This window comes from Cebidichthys violaceus, unplaced genomic scaffold (genome assembly GCF_023349555.1).
Source record: "Cebidichthys violaceus isolate CVI_PGR_0920_01 unplaced genomic scaffold, fCebVio1.0.p SCAF_48, whole genome shotgun sequence".
NCBI lineage: Eukaryota > Metazoa > Chordata > Actinopteri > Perciformes > Stichaeidae > Cebidichthys > Cebidichthys violaceus.
In genome coordinates this window covers 1686296-1707442 of record NW_027176683.1, presented here as the reverse complement: position 1 = coordinate 1707442, position 21147 = coordinate 1686296, and the positions used below count along the sequence as shown (strand labels likewise).

General features: G+C 38.5%; 2 protein-coding genes across 2 annotated transcripts; both read right to left on the bottom strand.

Moving 5' to 3' along the window:
- Positions 1-1070: 1070 nt before the first annotated feature.
- Positions 1071-8799, bottom strand: LOC137887177 (metaxin-1-like). Its single transcript, XM_068729990.1, has 8 exons — positions 8704-8799; positions 6349-6418; positions 6190-6269; positions 3125-3217; positions 2860-3042; positions 2170-2246; positions 1645-1802; positions 1071-1538 (listed from the first exon to the last, which is right to left on the bottom strand). The coding sequence occupies exons 1-8, from the start codon at positions 8782-8784 to the stop codon at positions 1297-1299; spliced, it is 984 nt and encodes a 327-aa protein (XP_068586091.1). The 5' UTR covers positions 8785-8799; the 3' UTR covers positions 1071-1296.
- Positions 8800-9940: 1141 nt separating this feature from the next.
- LOC137887184 (carcinoembryonic antigen-related cell adhesion molecule 1-like) lies at positions 9941-17024 on the bottom strand. The gene is made up of 8 exons (XM_068730001.1): positions 16924-17024; positions 14680-15060; positions 13753-14037; positions 13477-13564; positions 12733-12787; positions 12359-12456; positions 12038-12097; positions 9941-11268 (listed from the first exon to the last, which is right to left on the bottom strand). The coding sequence occupies exons 1-8, from the start codon at positions 16973-16975 to the stop codon at positions 11211-11213; spliced, it is 1077 nt and encodes a 358-aa protein (XP_068586102.1). The 5' UTR covers positions 16976-17024; the 3' UTR covers positions 9941-11210.
- Positions 17025-21147: the final 4123 nt, after the last annotated feature.

Below are 21147 nucleotides of genomic sequence, written 5' to 3'. Positions count from 1 at the left end.
TGAGCTGAAACATCTGGATGATGTCATCTCTCTTCCTCTGCTGTTGATCCAGATCATGTTTATGTTTTAAAGAAGTGAGGTTCAAGACCAGCAGGAGAAATCAGATCCCTCCCCTCCCCCCTTTGAGGGGCCCTTGAGCAACATGAGACTCTACTGAGGTTAACTGAGACTCTACTGTTTTTTACTGAGACTGAGGTTAACTGAGAGTCAACTGAGGTTAACATACTCTACTGAGGTTTACTGAGACTCTACTGAGGTTAACTGAGACTCTACTGTGGTTTACTGAGACTGAGGTTAACTGAGTCAACTGAGGTTAACAGACTCTACTGAGGTTTACTGAGACTCTACTGAGGTTAACTGAGACTGAGGTTAACTGAGAGTCAACTAAGGTTAACAGACTCTACTGTGGTTTACTGAGACTGAGGTTAACTGAGACTCTACTGAGGTTAACTGAGACTCTACTGAGGTTTACTGACTCTACTGAGGTTAACTGAGACTCTACTGTGGTTAACTGAGTCTCTACTGAGTTTTACTGAGACTCTACTGTGGTTTACTGAGAATCTACTGAGGTTAACTGAGATTCTACTGTGGTTTACTGAGACTGAGGTTAACTGAGACTCTACTGAGGTTAACTGAGACTCTACTGAGGTTTACTGAGACTCTACTGAGGTTAACTGAGACTCTACTGTGGTTAACTGAGTCTCTACTGAGGTTTACTGAGACTCTACTGTGGTTTACTGAGAATCTACTGAGGTTAACTGAGAATTTACTGAGACTCTACTGAGGTTAACTGAGACTCTACTGTGGTTAACTGAGTCTCTACTGAGGTTTACTGAGACTCTACTGTGGTTTACTGAGAATCTACTGTGGTTTACTGAGAATCTACTGAGGTTAACTGAGAATTTACTAAGACTCTACTGAGGTTAACTGAGACTCTACTGAGGTTAACTGAGACTCTACTGCACCGGGTGTCTTTCATTAAAACACATTACACAAGATAAAAAACAGTTCCTGAAGGTCCTACATTCATTTTAACACACACACACACACACACACACACACAAAGAACATCCAGAGAATTATCTTTAAATTTATTTCTGTACACAAACCAACGTCGTCCATTCCTGTCCACTGAAGAGCTCCGGGACGTGTTGGTGAAGATTAGATTTTAATAATACCGACACTTCTTTGGTGACAGTGAAGCGCTCTTCAGAGTGAAATACAACTAATTATGTTTTTGCTACAACATCTCTACTTCCGTCCAAATAAAGTCCCATGATGCTTCGCTGCGTCTCCTCAGCGGTCCCCGTCCTCGTCCTCGCCGTGGGATCCGACGTTGGTCTCCCGGTCCGGCGGCTCCTCCAGCGCCTCCTGCTGGATGGACACCATGCCGGTCAGCAGGGCGTAGCTCAGCATGGCGCCCAGAGCCACGATGGCCGACAGCAGCTGCTTCCTGCGTTTGTTGGGGACGTGGTCGAAGTCGCCGGCGTCGGGTTGAGACGGCGGCGGCGGAGACGACGTCTTCTGACCGCAGCTCTCTGAGGACCACAAACATGGAGGAAAGATCCACGTCAGCGAGAAAACACGAGTCCCAACAAACAGTTTCAAAACAATGAGGTCGTCCGTTTCTGTGCGATGTCACACCTCGGCCGTCTCGGGGGAAGTAGAGCAGCAGGATGTTGCTGCAGAAGTTGCTCAGGTTGTCCAGAGACTTGAGATGCTGCTGCAGCTTCCCGTTGGGCAGCTTGGACTTCAGGACGGGAGCCAGGTGACCGAAGACGAAGGCGTCCAGAGACGAAGGCCTGCAGAGTCACAGCGGGGTTCTAATCATGACTCAGCACGTTTACAGAGATGTTCTAACATATTGTAGCTTCACATAGAGTCCAGTAATATATATATATATATATATATATATATATCTATAAATATATAAATATATAAATATAAATATAAATATATAAATATAAATATAAATATATATATAAATATATATATATATATATATATAAATATAAATATATATATATATATATATTTATATTTAAATATATATCTATAAATATATAAATATAAATATAAATATATATATATATATAAATATAAATATATATATATATATATATATATATATATATATATATATATATATATATAATAGATATGACTTACGAGTCCCCGAAGAAGAACTTGTGTGAGCCGAGTCGCTGGGAGAGAAGGTTCAGACACTCGGTGGCATCGCGGTACAACTGGAAAACACAGCAACAGTTGTATTATATGTATATAGATATATATACATATATCTATATATATATATATTTAGATATTTGTGTTCTTTACTGAAGTCAGTCACTTCATCAGACGCCATTTTGGACGATGACGGTTTAACGTACGGTGGCTCTGAGCCGTCAAACTACTAAAAATACCCACAGAAAAACCAAAACCCGTTCTAAAAACCTCAATAAAAAGTGTGATTATGAATAAATAATAATGTGTAAAGACGGCGGCTGGTCTTAAGAGTCTGAAAGGACCAGCAGAAGTGAAGATGAAGTGAAGATGAAGAGGACAGAACCAGGAGAGAGGGAGCTCGAGGAGCAGCTGGTTTGTTTTTATGAGTCTTACTGAAACAAGTCGGCACAGAAGACTTTTAACGGCGACAGGAACAAACCCTTCGTTAAACCACGTTCTGCGACCTCTGACCTGTTTCCACACGTCGTTCCATCACTGCAGGTTTTTCCACTCCAGACATTTTCCCTGTTAAATTTGTTCCAAACCACTTGAAGGAGCAGCCTGAACACATGGAAACGAGTTCTGGAAAAAAGCGTTCCTAAAGTCAGACGGAGACACGTTTCCTTTCCTCACCTCCTTCTCTAGCTCCTCTCCGGACTCCAGGCTCTCGTCTCCTCGCAGCAGACGCAGCTTCTCCAGCTGACCGCGCTGCATCCGTCCGGGCAGGAAGAAGTTCAGGGGGAACGGCATGTGGTCGGCGTACCAGCGGCGAGTCACGTCCACGTAGTTCTTGGGCTCGACCCAGAAGGTGTAGATCTAGAACAGACAGAACCCTCAACAGCGGCAGCAGCAGAGCTTCTCTCCACGATGACGGTGATTGACTCTAACCGTTTCTCACCAGAGCCGGTTTGAGCTTCTCCTCCAGCAGAGAGATGAAGGCCAGGCTGTCGGCTCCCTCTTTGGCCGAGAGGTCGTAGTCTGCGTTGTATTTCTGGAATAGAGACACAGAGAGCGTTAACCTGCAGAAGGAGGCCAGAGGACAAAGCAGGTGGAGACACTGATGGAGGTCTCAGGTTTCCTCTGAAACCTTGCTTATTCTTTTGTTTAATCTTTGATCAAATTTATTAATTCATTAATAAAGTTCTATCTTATCGTTTCATATCTTGTGTTTTCGCATCTCATCTTTATGGATCATATCTTTTTTCGTATTGTTTTACATCTTATTGTTTCACATCTTATTGTCTTACATCTTATTGTTTTACATCTTATTGTTTTACATTTTATTGTTTTGTATCTTATTGTCTTACATCTTATTGTTTTGTATCTTATCGTTTCACATCTTATTGTTTCACATCTTATTGTCTTACATCTTATTATTTTGTATCTTATTGTTTTACATTTTATCGTTTCACATCTTATCGTTTTACATCTTATTGTTTTGTATCTTATTGTCTTACATCTTATTGTCTTACATCTTATTGTTTTGTATCTTATTGTCTTACATCTTATTGTCTTACATCTTATTGTTTTGTATCTTATTGTCTTACATCTTATTGTTTTGTATCTTATTGTTTTACATCTTATTGTTTCACATCTTATCGTTTTACATCTTATTGTTTTGTATCTTATCGTTTCACATCTTATTGTTTCACATCTTATTGTCTTACATCTTATTGTTTTGTATCTTATTGTCTTACATCTTGTTTTGTATCTTATTGTTTTACATCTTATTGTTTTGTATCTTATTGTTTTACATCTTATTGTTTTACATATTATTGTTTTGTATCTTATCGTTTCACATCTTATTGTTTCACATCTTATTGTCTTACATCTTATTGTTTCACATCTTATTGTCTTACATCTTATTGTTTCACATCTTATTGTCTTACATCTTATTGTTTTGTATCTTATTGTCTTACATCTTATTGTTTTACATATTGTTTTGTATCTTATTGTTTTACATCTTATTGTTTTACATCTTACTGTTTTGTATCTTATTGTCTTACATCTTATTGTTTTACATCTTACTGTTTTGTATCTTATTGTCTTACATCTTATTGTTTTGTATCTTATTGTCTTACATCTTATTGTTTTGTATCTTATTGTCTTACATCTTATTATTTTGTATCTTATTGTTTTACATTTTATTGTTTTACATCTTATCGTTTCACATCTTATCGTTTTACATCTTATTGTTTTGTATCTTATTGTCTTACATCTTATTGTTTTGTATCTTATTGTTTTACATTTTATTGTTTCACATCTTATCGTTTTACATCTTATTGTTTTGTATCTTATCGTTTCACATCTTATTGTTTCACATCTTATTGTCTTACATCTTATTGTTTTGTATCTTATTGTCTTACATCTTGTTTTGTATCTTATTGTTTTACATCTTATTGTTTTGTATCTTATTGTTTTACATCTTATTGTTTTACATATTATTGTTTTGTATCTTATCGCTTCACATCTTATTGTTTCACATCTTATTGTCTTACATCTTATTGTTTTGTATCTTATTGTCTTACATCTTATTGTTTTACATATTGTTTTGTATCTTATTGTTTTACATCTTATTGTTTTACATCTTACTGTTTTGTATCTTATTGTCTTACATCTTATTGTTTTACATCTTACTGTTTTGTATCTTATTGTCTTACATCTTATTGTTTTGTATCTTATTGTTTTACATGTTATTGTTTTGTATCTTATTGTTTTACATCTTACTGTTTTACATTTTATTGTTTTACATCTTATTGTTTTACATCTTACTGTTTTGTATCTTATTGTCTTACATCTTATTGTTTTGTATCTTATTGTTTTACATTTTATTGTTTTGTATCTTATTGTTTTACATCTTATTGTTTTACATCTTATTGTTTTACATCTTATTGTTTTGTATGTTATTGTTTTACATCTTATCGTTTTACATCTTATTGTTTTACATCTTATCGTTTTACATCTTATTGTTTTACATTTTATTGTTTTACATCTTATCGTTTTACATCTTATTGTTTTGTATCTTATTGTTTTACATATTATTGTCTTACATCTTATTGTTTTGTATGTTATTGTTTTACATCTTATTGTTTTACATTTTATTGTTTTGTATCTTATTGTTTTACATGTTATTGTTTTACATATTATTGTCTTACATCTTATTGTTTTGTATCTTATTGTTTTACATCTTATTGTTTTACATCTTATTGTTTTGTATCTTATTGTTTTACATCTTATTGTTTTACATCTTATTGTTTTACATCTTATTGTTTTGTATCTTATCGCATCGTTTGGTGTTGTGTTTGGTATCAGATCTTTGAATGGTGTGTTTTGGTATCTCATCTCTTCTTCCATGACTATCACAACACTGTCATAGTGAGAACAGTGAAATGTTAGAGTGCATGTGAATGCATCAGTGACAGTAAACCACATATAAAGCCCTTGATGAAGCGTCCGTTCTCATCTTGGAGCTGTTTTAAAGCTGTACATTATACCCGGTGCTGCTGGAGAATGATAATCACAGCGGACGGTGAGGATTCATCCTCAGGAGGAGAGTCTGCTCTGGTTTTAAGGTTTCCAGTGAGAGCTGCCTGAGGCGGAGCAGCTTCTTCAGCAGCAGCTCTGCTCTCGTCGTGGTTTCTGACTGACCTACCGCAGCGCAAGGCAGCGAGCATGCTGGGTAATGTGTTCCAGCTGCCTGTTCGTCACTGAGAGAGTTTCTTCTTCTACTAACGCAGAACAGATATCTGAGAGGAAAACATTGAAACACTAATATATGAAGCTGATAAATACATGAAGATAATAACCTATAACAATAGGTTGTACTTAAGTACAAGTGTACATATCTGTACTTGAGTATTTATCTTCTTACTGCACTACATGTATCTAATTCAACATTTGCCTCTTTGTAGTTTAAGTGGAGAGTAAATCAGCCCTGATGCATGCTGGGTAGGAGGAGGCTACCTGTTTTCTGAGGTGGATGATGATGTCAGAGGGTCTGGTCAAACTCTCTTTCTGATTGGTCCTCAGAGTAGGAAGTAGTCCTGAGAAAGAAGAAACAAACAACATGAACAACAACAACAACAACCACAGTTTGTTCTTGAGTCTGTAGAAGCGTCTCACCACTAGGACTCCTCCAGGGGTTAGACATCTTCCTGAGCTTCAGAGGAGCTCCAGCAAACTGAGCGTAGGCCTGAGAGACACAACAACAACAACAACAGATTAACAACAACAACAACAACAACAGATTAACAACAACAACAACAACAACAGATTAACAACAACAACAACAACAACACAAAGATACAAACTAATAAACAACTACACAGCAGAGACACAACAACATCTAAACAGATAAACAACAACAGGACTCATGTCTCTTAAAAGCATCTTAAGTTTAAGACTTTTCCTAAAATACTCAATGAGTTCAGAAGAACTCCAGAAGTATCAAAGTATACTTAAAGTACCAAAAGTAAAAGTGCTCATCATATAGAATAATATACAATATATTATGAATGTGTTCATCACTTTAAATGTGGAGCTTATTTATATACAAGTGATATATTATATTATATATATATATATATATATATATATATATATATATATATATATATATATATATATATATATTACATCATCATTTATTAGTCGATCAATAATGTGAATCTGTGGAGAAACTAAAGCTGATCAATGTAGTAAAAGTACAACATGTACTCTGAGACGTAGAGGACATGTTTGTTAGTTTGAAGTAAAAAGGTAGTACTACTACAAGTAGTATAAGTGTGTACTATGAGTACTAATACTGTGTGACGTGAGAGGAAACAGTTTGACAGTAAACATCTCAATGACTCACTTCTTCTGCAAATAAAAAATTAAAAGCAGAAAAACTCGTTTTAACTTTTACTACCAGAAGAAATGAGGAAGAATGTCCTCATAAACCATGAAAACACACACACACACACACACACACACACACACACACACACACACACACACACACACACACACACACACACACACACACACACACACACACACACACACTCTTTCCTGTCTGTCTGTTGTGAGGTTTGTTTCCCAGATATCAACCCCAGCATCAGAGATCCAGAATCCTGGACCCCCTCCCCTCTGGGTCCTGGTCTGGAACATTTGGGCTGACTTGGACCAGCACACAGACATGCTGTTGTTAGAGGTTTCTAGACCAGCAGCAGATTCTGGTCCCTGTAGCGGTTTTGGAAAACCCGGCAGTGTGATTTCCGGCAGGCAACGACGGTTTTCCACCCGCCCCGACATTACCCAGAGTGCACTGCTGCTCTGTGCTCAGATCTCATGGATCACCAGACCCTCAAGACCACATCAGACCGCCTGCTGCAGCAAAGGATTCTGGGAGGTCTAGACTACAACCAGGAGTAAAACTGATCAAGTCCACTTCATGAGGACGGATCAGGATTTATGAAATATATATATATATATATATATATATATATATATATATATATATTTGTAAAGTATTTAATCAGAGAGAGAGAGACAGAGACACAGAGAGAGAGAGACAGAGACACAGAGAGAGAGACAGAGACACAGCGAGAGACAGAGAGACACAGAGAGAGAGACAGAGAGACAGACAGAGAGAGAGAGAGAGACGGAGAGAGAGAGAGAGACGGAGAGAGAGAGACACAGAGACACAGAGAGAGACAGACAGACACACAGAGAGAGAGAGAGAGAGAGAGAGAGAGAGAGAGAGAGAGAGAGAGAGAGAGAGAGAGAGAGAGAGAGAGAGAGAGAGAGAGACGGAGAGAGACAGAGACACAGAGAGAGAGAGAGAGACAGAGAGAGAGAGAGAGACAGAGAGAGACTGAAGTCACTCTAAACTACGTTGGTGCCTCCTGGTGGTCGTCTGAAGGATTTCACTTCACATGTGATCAACAGAGTTAAAGTGAGAGACAGTGAAGACACCCTGGAGACGCCTCAGTCCTCTAGTGAACTACAAACATGGACACCGCTACTCTGTACCAACTGGAGAACTACAGATACTTCAACATGAGGCTGATTATACTTGTGTACTTGTACTACAGATACTTTAACATGAGCTGATTATACTTGTGTACTTGTACTACAGATACTTTAACATGAGGCTGATAATACTTGTGTACTTGTACTACAGATACTACACATGTACTGTCTACATACGTAGCATGATCAGTAATTAATCGATTAATCGTTGCAGTTTTATTCACGGTGAACTCGTTGCCTGTGACGTCATCACGTCAATTGGGACGTTTTTTTACGTTTCAAAACGTTTAACCGTTGAACCGTTTTAACGTTTTAACGTTTCCTGTCGGACAACCATCAGTCTGTCGTTAACATGCTAACGCTAGCAGCCGTTACCGTGTGATTTAACCGGTGTTTGTCGGTGTGAACGAGGCCGACAGACCGCCGGAGAACCGGTTCCGTCCGGTTCTAACGGACACTCACCAGAACCACCAGACAGTCGGTGCTGACGGACGGTAGACCCCAGTCTCCTTCCCAGCAAAACAACTCGTCGGGCGCCGCCATCTTCAAGCCGGGACCGTGACCTCTGACACCGGAAGTGAAGCGTTGACCACCAGAATAAAATACAGAGAATGTTTACCAAAGTAAAAGTCTCAGTGGAAAAAGTTCTAAAATACTACACGTACAAGTACTGCATCCAGAATACTACTTTAGTAAAAGTATAAATGTAAATCAGTAAATCAGTTTACTGATGATATCATTTATAAGTACACAAGTATTATCAGCCTCATGTTGAAGTATCAGCAGTATAAGTACACAAGTATTATTAGCCTCATGTTGAAGTATCAGTAGTACAAGTACACAAGTATAATCAGCCTCATGTTGAAGTATCAGTAGGACTCTGACTTCCAGTTTTCTCTCTTTCATAACTCAGCTACTAGTTTTTAGTGAAAGACGTTAAAGATCCGGAACAGATTTAAATCTGTTTTAATAGAACTTTAAATCTGTTTTAATAGAACTTTAAATCTGTTCTAATAGAACTTTAAATCTGTTTTAATAGAACTTTAAATCTGTTTTAATAGAACTTTAAATCTGTTCTAATAGAACTTTAAATCTGTTTTAATAGAACTTTAAATCTGTTCGAATAGAACTTTAAATCTGTTTTAATAGAACTTTAAATCTGTTCGAATAGAACTTTAAATCTGTTTTAATAGAACTTTAAATCTGTTCGAATAGAACTTTAAATCTGTTTTAATAGAACTTTAAATCTGTTCTAATAGAACTTTAAATCTGTTTTAATAGAACTTTAAATCTGTTTTAATAGAACTTTAAATCTGTTTTAATAGAACTTTAAATCTGTTCTAATAGAACTTTAAATCTGTTTTTAACTTCTAACTTTCTTCCTGTATTTTGTTGTTGTCTCTAAAATGGAAACAGGAACTCTCACAGACTTTATTTCATAATTTACCAAATTATTCTTTATTAACATTTAAGACAAAGTTACTGGCATATAATTCAATAAATTACAAAAAATATGAATGCAAAAATAATAAAAAATCCAAAGTAATCAATAAATTCATAGTCGCTCCATAACTTTACATGACTACAAGTCCCAGAGAGCATTGCTGTAAGAATCGACCAATCAGAGATTCTCTTCGACAGTTGTTGTGTTATAATTATAACAAGTCTTCAGTAAAATTAGTAGAACACAGACGAAGAGTTAGAAACAGCAGAAATAAATAAACTTTATTATTTCTGTTTCACGCGACAATTACACATCGACACCCTGCACACCCTGCTTTATGGTCTATTAGACACCTGTCAATCACCGTGTAGCCCCGCCCCTAAAGCACACCCTGCTTTATGGTCTATTAGACACCTGTCAATCATTGTGTAGCCCCGCCCCTAAATCATCCCCTGCTTTATGGTGTGTTTGACTCTAAATGGAGCATAATGTACTAAATGAACATCATGCTGTATTGAAGAAGACTGTAAACTAGAGATTGAGACCATAAACTCATGTTTACAATGTTTACTGAGGGAATAAATCAAGAGAGAAGTAGAGTCATTTTAGACTAGACTTCTATACGACCAGAGGACTCGCCCCCTGGTGGACACTAGAGACAATGCAGCTCTAACACATGAAGAACGGGAGAACTTTAAAGAACCAGAGGTTGTCGCCTGGTTTCTGCTCAGCAGTCTGGATGATTGACGTAGAAAGAAAACCCTGTTCATGAAGCAAAAGAAGTTTGACTTCCTTGTATAAAAATACCCAGAGCTCCATCATCACCGGGGCCCATTGAGCATGCTCACTAGCGTCTCCTTTAGCGTCTCCTTTAGCCCCGGCCCTCCCCAGCCCTCGGTCCATCCTCGCTCTCATTTACATGAACGGAGGAAGTTAAATAACTCTGTCATCAGCTGATAAACTTCAAAATGTATTCACCTCAAACTAAAATGTCCTCTGAGTTACAAACGTTTCTCAATTTAAGTCTATGGGGAAAAGTTTATCCTCTACGTCAACATTAGCTTCAAAGTACAGCTGCAGAAACAGGATGCTGGATTCACTGAGCTAACGAATCGTTGAACTATATACGTTTGCAGTATTTACAGAGGTAGTAGTATTACAAGCAGTATCAGCAGTATTCAGAGGAGCAAAGAGAAAGACAGACGGCTCTGTGTGTGTGTGTGTGTGTGTGTGTGTGTGTGTGTGTGTGTGTGTGTGTGTGTGTGTGTGTGTGTGTGTTACATTTACAAAGTCACAGTTCAAACCCAGTCACATCTGGTTAGAACCAGTTTAGATCCAGAAGCAGTAATGCTGATATTAAATGTATAGTGAGCTGAATAGTTATAATGTTGTAATAACATGTTCATAGTATCGCTATAATGAACTAAGAGTCACATTAAAGTGTCCTCCTCCAGCTGAACGTAGGAACAGAACCTCCAGAACCCTGAAGGAGAACCCGTCCTGTGAGACCGAAGGTCATGTGACCTCAGCCTCGACCAACCACCGAGCTGTAGATAACGGCGTCATCCGCCTCCTCCACCGGTCTACAAACAAACAAACAAACAAACAAACAAACGTGTTCAATCAGTCTTATACTCCCTGAGGACATCGTTTACTCTGATGTTCTTTCTGTTGGGGCCTCACCGTGTGCTCTGAACAAAGACTTGGTTCTGTTGGTTCTGTTGGTTCAGAGCAGTCAAAAGCCTGACTTGAGTTTAAGATCAGACAAAGGTCCAGGAGACCTCAGTGTGACTTTTCATCCAAACTCAACACTGAGACCTCATTGGACGAGAGCCACAGACACCCCAGTCTATTGTTCTCTGGACGAACAATAGACTGCTTTAGGATCCCGAAGAAGAGAACGGAGAACTTCTGTTCCCCGTTCTCTCCTGTTAACGTTGACATTGTGCCGCTCATAAGGAAGAAGAATTCCCTTAATTTCCGAGGAGAAAACTCTCTCACAGAACAAAGAAACAAAGAACCTCTGAAGAACCACATGGACCTTTAAGAAGTCACCTCACAGTAAGAGGCTTAGCTTAGTGTCTGGGCAGTCAGGTCATAGTGTGTTTATTACCTTGTTTGTGTTGTTAACGTGTTGATTTAGTGCTAAATACAACTACTGTTGTGTTCCATACTGCTGCAACAGTGTTGATGTTAGATCATCACTGTGAGTGAAGTTTTAAATGTAACGGTCAGTTAAAAGACCAAAACCGCGGCTGAATCTGAGTTCCCCAGTCGGGTTTCTGTGATAAAGAAACAGTTCCTGTATTTGAAGATCTGCTTTAATGTCAGCATGACCCCCCCCCACAGTACCTGGCCTGGCTCCTGGCTTTGAACTGGATGGGGGCGTAGCTGACGTCGTCCTTGGCCGGTCTACAAACAAACAAACAAACAAACAAACAAACAAACAAACATGTTCAATCAGTCAGAGAGATAATAATGATTATTATAATAATAATACAATACAAAAATGTATATTATTATTGTTATTGTTATTATTATTATTACTATTATCATTATCATCATCATATTATTTGTAACATTATTTGTATTGTTATTATTATCCTTATTATTACTTTTACTATTATTACCGCTACTATTATAAGTGAGTGTCCCCCCCCCCCCTCACAGTACCTGGCCTGGCCCCTGGCTTTGAACTGGATGGGGTCGTAGCTGACGTCGTCTTCGGTCCCGTTGGCTCCGCCCTGCTGGATGTTACTGGAGACGTCAGGCTGAGACGAAGACAGACAGGAAGACAGGAACATCAGTGATTCATAGAGTCTAACCTGCAAATATCTTATTAAACAACAATTAAACAATAACACAATAAATACGTTTGGATTCAAAATACAAAAACCATCATGTAAACACATTATAACTCAAACATACCTCTTTTATTGCTACACATACAGTATATGCATATATTACCCTAACCCTGTATATTAATGTATACAATGTGGGCAGAAAAGGAGATAATCATAAACTGGATTGAATGATGACTGACTCACCTTTGGTCCCGCCTCCTCTCTCACAGCTGACTGATTCTTATCTGCTGCTCGCTTCCTAAAAATACAAATATATGAAAACATCAGGAAGTCCAGCCTCTATATGAGCATCAAAAGCTTATGATAATATACATATTTATATATATGTATATATATAAATATGTATATATATATATACATATATATATATATATGTATATATATATACATATTTATTTTCAATATAAAGATATATATTTATATATATATATATCACGTCTCCCACCTTTGTGTATATATAATATAAATATATATATATATATATATATATATATTATATATATATTATCTATATATATATATATATTTATCAAATTTGTCTAAATGGCCGTAAATCAATCTTTTAAGAGTAACTGCTGCAGGTGTCACATGAATGATATGCAGTAAAAAGTACAACATTTCCCTCTGAGATGTTTTGGTGTAGAAGTATGACATAGACTAAATGGAAACTTCTAACATGTACTTGAGTTGCAGTACTTGGGTAAAAATACTTATTCCAGTGAAATCAGCAGCAGAATCAGCTTAATATTATATTTAATTATGTTTGAACACAAACAATTAAGTAACTTGTGAACCTAGAAACAAACAAGGACATCAAAGCTGAACAAGATGACAACCTTTAACTACTATATACAGATATACAAACTATAACAAGTGTAGATACTAATACAGGCTGATTAAAGAGACAGGTAGTACAGACAGAAGTACCTCCTGATGATGCAGAGGACAAGAATGAGAGTGCAGAGAGCCAGCAGGACACCAACCACCACACCGACAATCAGAGTCACCGGAACGCCTTGTGAAAACACACCAGTCTGTTATGAGACTGGAGGTGAGCACTACATCCTTACAGTCATGACTCTGGGAACATTTAACACAAGACGAGATCTGACAACACCTTCACTCTGCTACCTGTTCAGGTACTCTGTTCACTACCTGTTCAGGTACTCTGTTCTCTACCTGTTCAGGTACTCTGTTCTCTACCTGCTTGGGTACTCTGTTCTTCCTCTCCAGCCTCCACATTCAGACTAAACGGCTCGGAGAGTTTGCCGACGTTGTTCTTCAAACCACAGGTGTAGTTCCCAGAATCCTCTGCTTTCAGAGGGCTGAGGTGGAGGGAGGGGCCAGTGTACGGGAGGGCGTGGCCATCTCTGAACCAGGTGACCTCCAGCTGGTGAAAGGTGCACTCTGTGGTGCAGGTCAGTGTGACGGCTTCACCTCTCTTAAACTCTCCGTCTCTGGAGCTTCTGATCTTCATTTGAGTCGCATCTGAAATATATTTTAAATGTTACTTTTCCTTAACTTACAGATTCAATAAATGAATACATCAACATCACTGAGGCTCAGTAGACGGTACCAACGATGTTCTGATGGTTCTAACCACCCGCTGTAGAGCTCTAATGTCCTGGACCCTGAACACCTCGTGACAGTTTGTAATGATTCCAGTCAGGATGCTTTCTGATGCTCCTCTGTAGACGTTAACACGAGCTTTGCACATGAATGTGTTTCTTAAACTTCTTAAAGAAACACATTCATGAATGATGATCTCACTCTTCTTATGATCTCCATTCTTTATCTTTGAGTTTGCTGCATTTATCAGGACTCAGCTTTGTGACCACGGTCACTACTTTGACATTGTTATTGTTGGGACCATTGGAATACAAAGCCATAATAATATATTGATTTTGGTCCACTCAACAACTCAACAGCAGCTGGCTCCTGAAGAGCTTATTGGCGACATTAGCATCAGTTTGAGTGTTTCTTCATTGAAAGCCACAGAAGTTTGTCCATTAAAACCAACAAATCTGTAAAAGAAGCTACTGCACACAAACCTCTGAGCTCCAGGATTACAAATGTTAATGCTCCTTAATATTCAATAAGTGTGTTGGCATAACAACACGATGATCTTACCAACGACTGTGACTTTCACTCCTGGTTGGCCAGTGTAAAAGGATAACTTTTTTTCATCTTCCATTCTGAAGCGAAGAGTTGCATCGTCTTCCTCCTTTAAATCTGAGATCTGTAAGGAACAGTTTCCCTTCGTGTCTCCCAGGTAACGATAACGAGGGTTGTTGATGTGGTTGTATAATAGTTTGTTGTCGTACACAGACGGAGTGGTTGTCTGACAAATTTCATGATTCTGGCACCAAACGACTCTGTTGATCTCGACCAAAACCTCTCTTCCATCCTCAGTGACAGTCTTCACTGGTGTGAAGGTGCAGAGGAGGGTCACTGTGGATCCTTTAACACCACAAACTGGACCTGGATAGATCACATGTTGACTCACAGCACCTGGAGACAAAACATGTTTTCAGAAAATGACGTAAAATGACAGAATTCAGTGTCTCTGAATCTACGGTCTGTAGATTATTAAAATGATCACTGGATTTTTAGAGTTTACTATAAAAACAAGATGTTCAAATGAAGTAGAACAGACATGTAAAACTGGAAGCTGTATATATATATATATATATATATATATATATATTAGGGATAATATGTGTGGGGATAGGCCCTGATATAAAAACAGTCTTTTAAAACGTCAAACAGCAGATTAAAATAGTTTTCGGTGAACTCCAACTCTCTTAATGGAGGTCGGAGTGAAGGCAGTAGATGTTGATCCAGGATGAGAGGACACAGAGAGCGAGCAGATGCTCCTGGTTATTGAACCCCAATGATTCATGTAGTTGGGGGGGAAAGGGGACGAGGAGGAGAAGTGTGTGGACTGGTTGGAGAGGACGATGGACGTTGAGTTACTTCCGTCCGCGCCGGCTAACGGGGGAGGAGTAGAGGAAGACTAAAGGGGCGGGGTTTAGCCGCATCTGACCAATCACAAACATGGACAAGTCTGCTGTCAGCAGAGCGTTTTACAGATGAAGATAAAACGAGAATATTATATAAATATGAAGACGTTAAAGTCATAATTTAGACTAAAAGTAACAGTTTGAACATGAAGGAAGACCAGCTGGTAAAACATCACTGACTGTATGAACGTTTGAATTAATAGATTTATACAATGACATGAGTGTCATATATTAAATCAATGTGTTGAAGATGTATTCTGATGGTGTGTGTGTGTGTCAATATTTTATTATTATTCTTTCAGCTGTAACCTTGGTGATGTGAAAATAAACATTAAAGTATCGACTCAACACGTCTCTAGAAGCTGAACCACATCATGAAGATATATAATAATATATATAATGAGAGATTATAGTGTTGTTGTGCTTCTATAGATGGAAGTCATGGTTCTGTCAGATTGCTGCTTTTTATACATTCAAGTGTTTTTAAAGGGATTGAACTGTTCCTGTTCGTCTGGATTATGATTTTAACGTCTTTATATGATTAAGATGAACTAACGATGATTGGTCAGTGGGCGGAGCTTTTATCTCCAACGTCACCTGTTCAGCATCAGTTACCATGGTGATGTACCAGGTAGGACTGAACCCCAGAGTTCACCCTGAAGTCCCCTGACAACCACAGACCCTGATCCTGGTCCAGGACCCAACTGTCAGGTGTTGTTGAACCAGAACAAGTTCTAACCCTTTAAACAAGACGTCTGTGAACAGTCTCTGAGGTCTTCTTCTTAAGTCCATTAAATATCCTGATTAAATACACGTTTTGTAAATGTTTATTAAAAGATGTTTTTTCGTGTTTGCTGTGAAACTTAAAGTGCAATAAAAAGGTTCTGAATATAATTAATAACTCTTATTATTATTTAAACTGCTGCTCCTGAGTCTGGCCTCTAATAAATGCTTCTGTCTTCACATGTGAATACATGCATTTATTAATAGACGTGAAGGGAAGTAAGAGTATGAAGCAGAGAGATTAGAGACAGAAGAAGTACTGAAGCAAAATACATGACCGTGAAGCCCTGTATTCAAAAAGTACATTACCATGTACTTGTAATATAAAACATAAAAGGACATTACTTCTATTATATATGTTTTATATATTATTATTGATGTGATGATTTGAACACAGTTGATCCAGTTTTACAGCAAAGGAAGACAAAATATAAGAAAACAGAAATAAAGAATTAAATACCTCAGAGTCGTACTGAAGTGCAGTATTTGTGTACATGTACTTTCTACATTGTTGTCGGAGAACGTGAGAGAAATGAAAAGAGAACCGAGAGACGGACGTCAGTCTCACCTGTCAGGAGGAACATGAAGCCACACAGAACCTTTTTGTCCCAAAGCGCCATCCTTAGTTTTCTCTGGACGTTTTCACTTGTTCCTCCGACAGAAAGACGAGCCGAGTGAGAACTGACCGGCGGACAGATTGTGACATAGTTCAAGAAACGTCTTCGGTAACTTTTTGACTTCCTCTTTTCCTTTCTCTTTTTCCGAGAACTCTTCTTTCAGCATCAACTTGACACCAGTTATGTGTTTGACGACGCCTCTTCTGTCTCTGGTTACTTCCCTAATAACTGGAGACCACAAGACGTTTTACCTCATCATCATCTAAACTTCTCTTTACTGTGAACTTCCTCCAATCAATACCTTTTCTCTCAGAACCACAGTCGGATGTTTTTACACATTTCTAATTGTTTCTATTGCTTTTACTGTATTTTTTATTTTCTCTTAATTAATGTGTTTATTGTCATCAAGGTGAATGAGCTCCTCAATAAACCTGTTTGTGCTCAGCAGAGAAAACCTCTTCAGCACTCTGACAACACGAGAGAAGAGACGGACCTCCTTCTGAACGTCAAACACACGACTGAACGGACATCAAAAGCCTCTTATTTGTCATTTCCTCTCTCCTCTCTCCTCTCTCCTCTCTCCTCCAGTCTAAACGGCCAAGTGTCCTTGAGTGAGACGCTGAGGCCAGGCTAGCTCCCATTGTGTGTGTGTGTGTGAATGAGTCCAGATCCAACCAGCTGGTCTTTAACAGCACATTGGCTTGATGTTAGCATTAGCATGTTAGCATTGAGTTGCCACACTCTCCTCTTCACCACAGACCAGCAGCTCAACGGTAATAGAAGTTACATCATCTGAAATCTAGAGGTCTATAATAAACTTTATTCTCCTTCCTGTTTCATCTCTCTTGATGTCCTCACACAGCTGGAGACAAGGACTACAAAGACAGACACAGACGAAGAAGAGAGGCAGGACTGTTATATACACAAGTAGTACAACAAATAAGTGTTAATAACAATAATGTTATATAACAAAAAGCACCGATGGACTTCCTGTGACGCCATGACACGAGTCACAGCATAGAAACAGAGCTAGACGTTAAATGATAAAGAAAAGAACTCCTCTACAAAATGAGTTTGACGACTAGATAAAAGAATTCCAACAGGCGAGATACCTCCAAGGAAAAGGAGGATAAACAGAAACCACCAATAGTGAGGGACTGATGAGGGAATGGACTGCAGGTGAGATGGGTGTGGAGGACCAGCTGAGGAATGAGAGATGATCGGGTGTGAATGGCAGGACCTGAAATGACAGGAGAGTTAATTAAACAGGATGAAAACAAACTAATATGAAGGGGAATTTGTGACAATAGACAACAACAAATGAACTAGAAAGGTGCTCTACTCAGTAGAGTGCAGATCTCCACCAGGACTGTCTTCAACAACCACTGCTGTTTTGTGTGATTGAATAAATACACACTGTATTTGGCTAACCCCTATGTTGGCCGTCTTCTTCTTCTTCTTCTTCTTCTTCTTCTTCTTCTTCTCCTTGTGTTTACAGATGGTTGAACTGGGCTTCAAGCACTTTGTGGGAGTGGACGGCAGTCAAGGCATGCTGACACACTAAATACACACTCACTGCTAAGCTAGCTAGCTAGCGTTAACTTTGTCAGGTGGTTCACTGAGCTGCAGTTAGTGGCTGTAAATGATGCTGCCTTCAAATGGAACTCGTGAGTTTGTGGTTACGACGCAGGAAGTCGTTCACAACCTCGCTTGAAGAAAGCAGATTTACTATCATCTCACCTCGAAGTAACGACTAGTTTGTGAGATGTTTTAATTTAGGGATAAAACTAAACTTGGTGCGGTAGAATGAGACTCAGCTTGAATTTAAGAACATCAGGTGAAACCTGTTCATCTGATGCTTAATGGTCTTTATTTTCCTCATAAATATCATATTTTCAGTCTTTCCTGGACACTGAACATGGCTCCTGTTCTTCTCCTGGTTTCAGGTACATTTGATGTGGTGATCCTCGTCGGTGCTCTGAATCCTGAGTCAGCACCAGTCAGTGTTGTCAGGGAGCTCTGCAACGCCGCCAAACCAGGTCACCAACTAACAACCACATTTAGCAGCCATCGGAGCATCCTTAGTAATACTTTAGTAAAGATAAGCAAAACCTTTTAGTTGTTAGTGGTTTAAGACCTCTGAATCAACAACGACCAAGGGTGTGATGTCCACTGGGGATGAGGGGGACCTGGAGGTTATTGGGGCTGGATGGAGCCTAAGAGGAAGACCTGAAGACCTGAGGACAGAACTGTGTCCTTCCTCAAGTCACTGTTGACCTTTCCAATATTAAACCAAGACCACTAATCCTTCCGGGCGGTTTTAGGAACTTTTGAATGGGGGACCAGAAGGGGCACAGAAAGTAAAATGAATAAAAATGTAAAATGTTCTAACATGTAATAATTGCTTTAAGTCACTTTGTAGTCGTTTGTAGTAGCTTTGAAGTTGTTTTGCATCTCTTTGTGGTCATTTTGTGTCACACATGGTCAATAACCTGAAAATGTATATGCAAAGCATTACATTTAAAGTAGATATGAAGAGTAATTGACTTAATTAGTAATTTACAACTCACTATAAGTGAATATGTGATGTGTTTTCTGCAGGTGGTTTTGTCTGCATGGTGAGAGGCGACCAAACAAAAAATAATGAATTCAAGAAGGATCTGGAGAGAGAGCTGCAGCTGATGGAAAAACACAGCATCTAATAAAGTAGCTGTGGCTAATATTAGCGTTAGCAAACAGCTGCAGACACAAAGCAAGTCTGAAATACCAAAGTTAATTAATACACAAAATGCAACTTTTACCGCTAATAAGAACTCAAAGAAGCTCAGAGCTGAAATGAGAAAACATGAAAGCTGAAATGAAGCTTAAGCAGAAGTTCAGTCAGGAAGACTCTTCTTCATTCATAGTCTCTCAGTCTCTCTCTCTCCCTGTGTTTACACTATCAGCTGATTGTGGGCGTTCATTTTAAATCAACCAACCAGATTCTGCACAGTTTCCTTAAGCCAATCACGTCGTTGCTGTCCAACTTTAAAACTGTTCTCCTCTCTGCTGCTGTCAGTTGTCATTTCAGCTCATATCAGATGTGAGTCCCGTATATATTGAAGTATAGCCTAACAGTTGTATCAACGTCTGTACGTAGTCAACAACCGATTATCAAATCAAAAAAAGAAAGTCGATTGAATAATATCTCAACTATATTCATCGTCAGTTTTACATTACATTACAGTCATTTAACAGACACTTTCATCCAAAGTGACTTACAATTCAGTATCTATCTACACACCGTAGACGCAGCTACGGGAGCAATTCTGAGGTTAAGTGTCTTGCTCAAGGACACATTGACATGAGACTAGCAGAGCAGGATTGAACCACTGTCCCTCTGATTGAAAGGCGGCCCTGCTCTCCACTTAGCCACGGTCACCCACCCAGTTTTCAAATTGAACGGGAGGAATTATAAATAATACATACGCTATTAATAAATACATGTTCTTATCATTTCAAGTAAAGTAAGGGAAGCATTTATAGATTAAATTACATAAGAGAAGCTTTTAAGAAATCTGCATCTTAAAATAAAGTACTTACATTTAGGAAATTAATTGAACTGACTTGTCCTGCAGCTTTAAAATTTAGTTGATTCAAGTTGAAGGATGTCAGTCAAAAGTATGACATCACATCTTATCTTCTAAAAAGATACATTTGTGTTCAGTGACTTTCTCTGTGGTTATTAAACCACTCGTTTCATTCTCTCTGTTAACATCAATGTTGGGCAGTGAATTCATGTGCTAGGATTCTGATCATATTGGGCTCTTAGCTCATATCGTGCCTTATTTTGGATTGAGTGGCTGCGTTTGCTCAAAAGATTGTGCTTTGTCTCGTAGTGGCGCTTCACTTTGCGCCACTCAGAATACATATATTTGATTGGCTGAGTTGCATCACATGGGATGATGTACGACGCATGTAATTGTTGGTGTGTTTCCTGGACCGCTGAACGAGTGCCGTAAAGCCTAGAAAAGCTGCACCGGTTAAAAAATTAGCGCTCCATCAAGGTTATATAATTCTCATTTAGCTATCAGTACATTACATTACAGTCATTTAGCAGATGCTTTTATCCAAAGCGACTTACAATTCAGATTCTATCACATTCACACAACATAGGCTCAGCTACGGGAGCAATT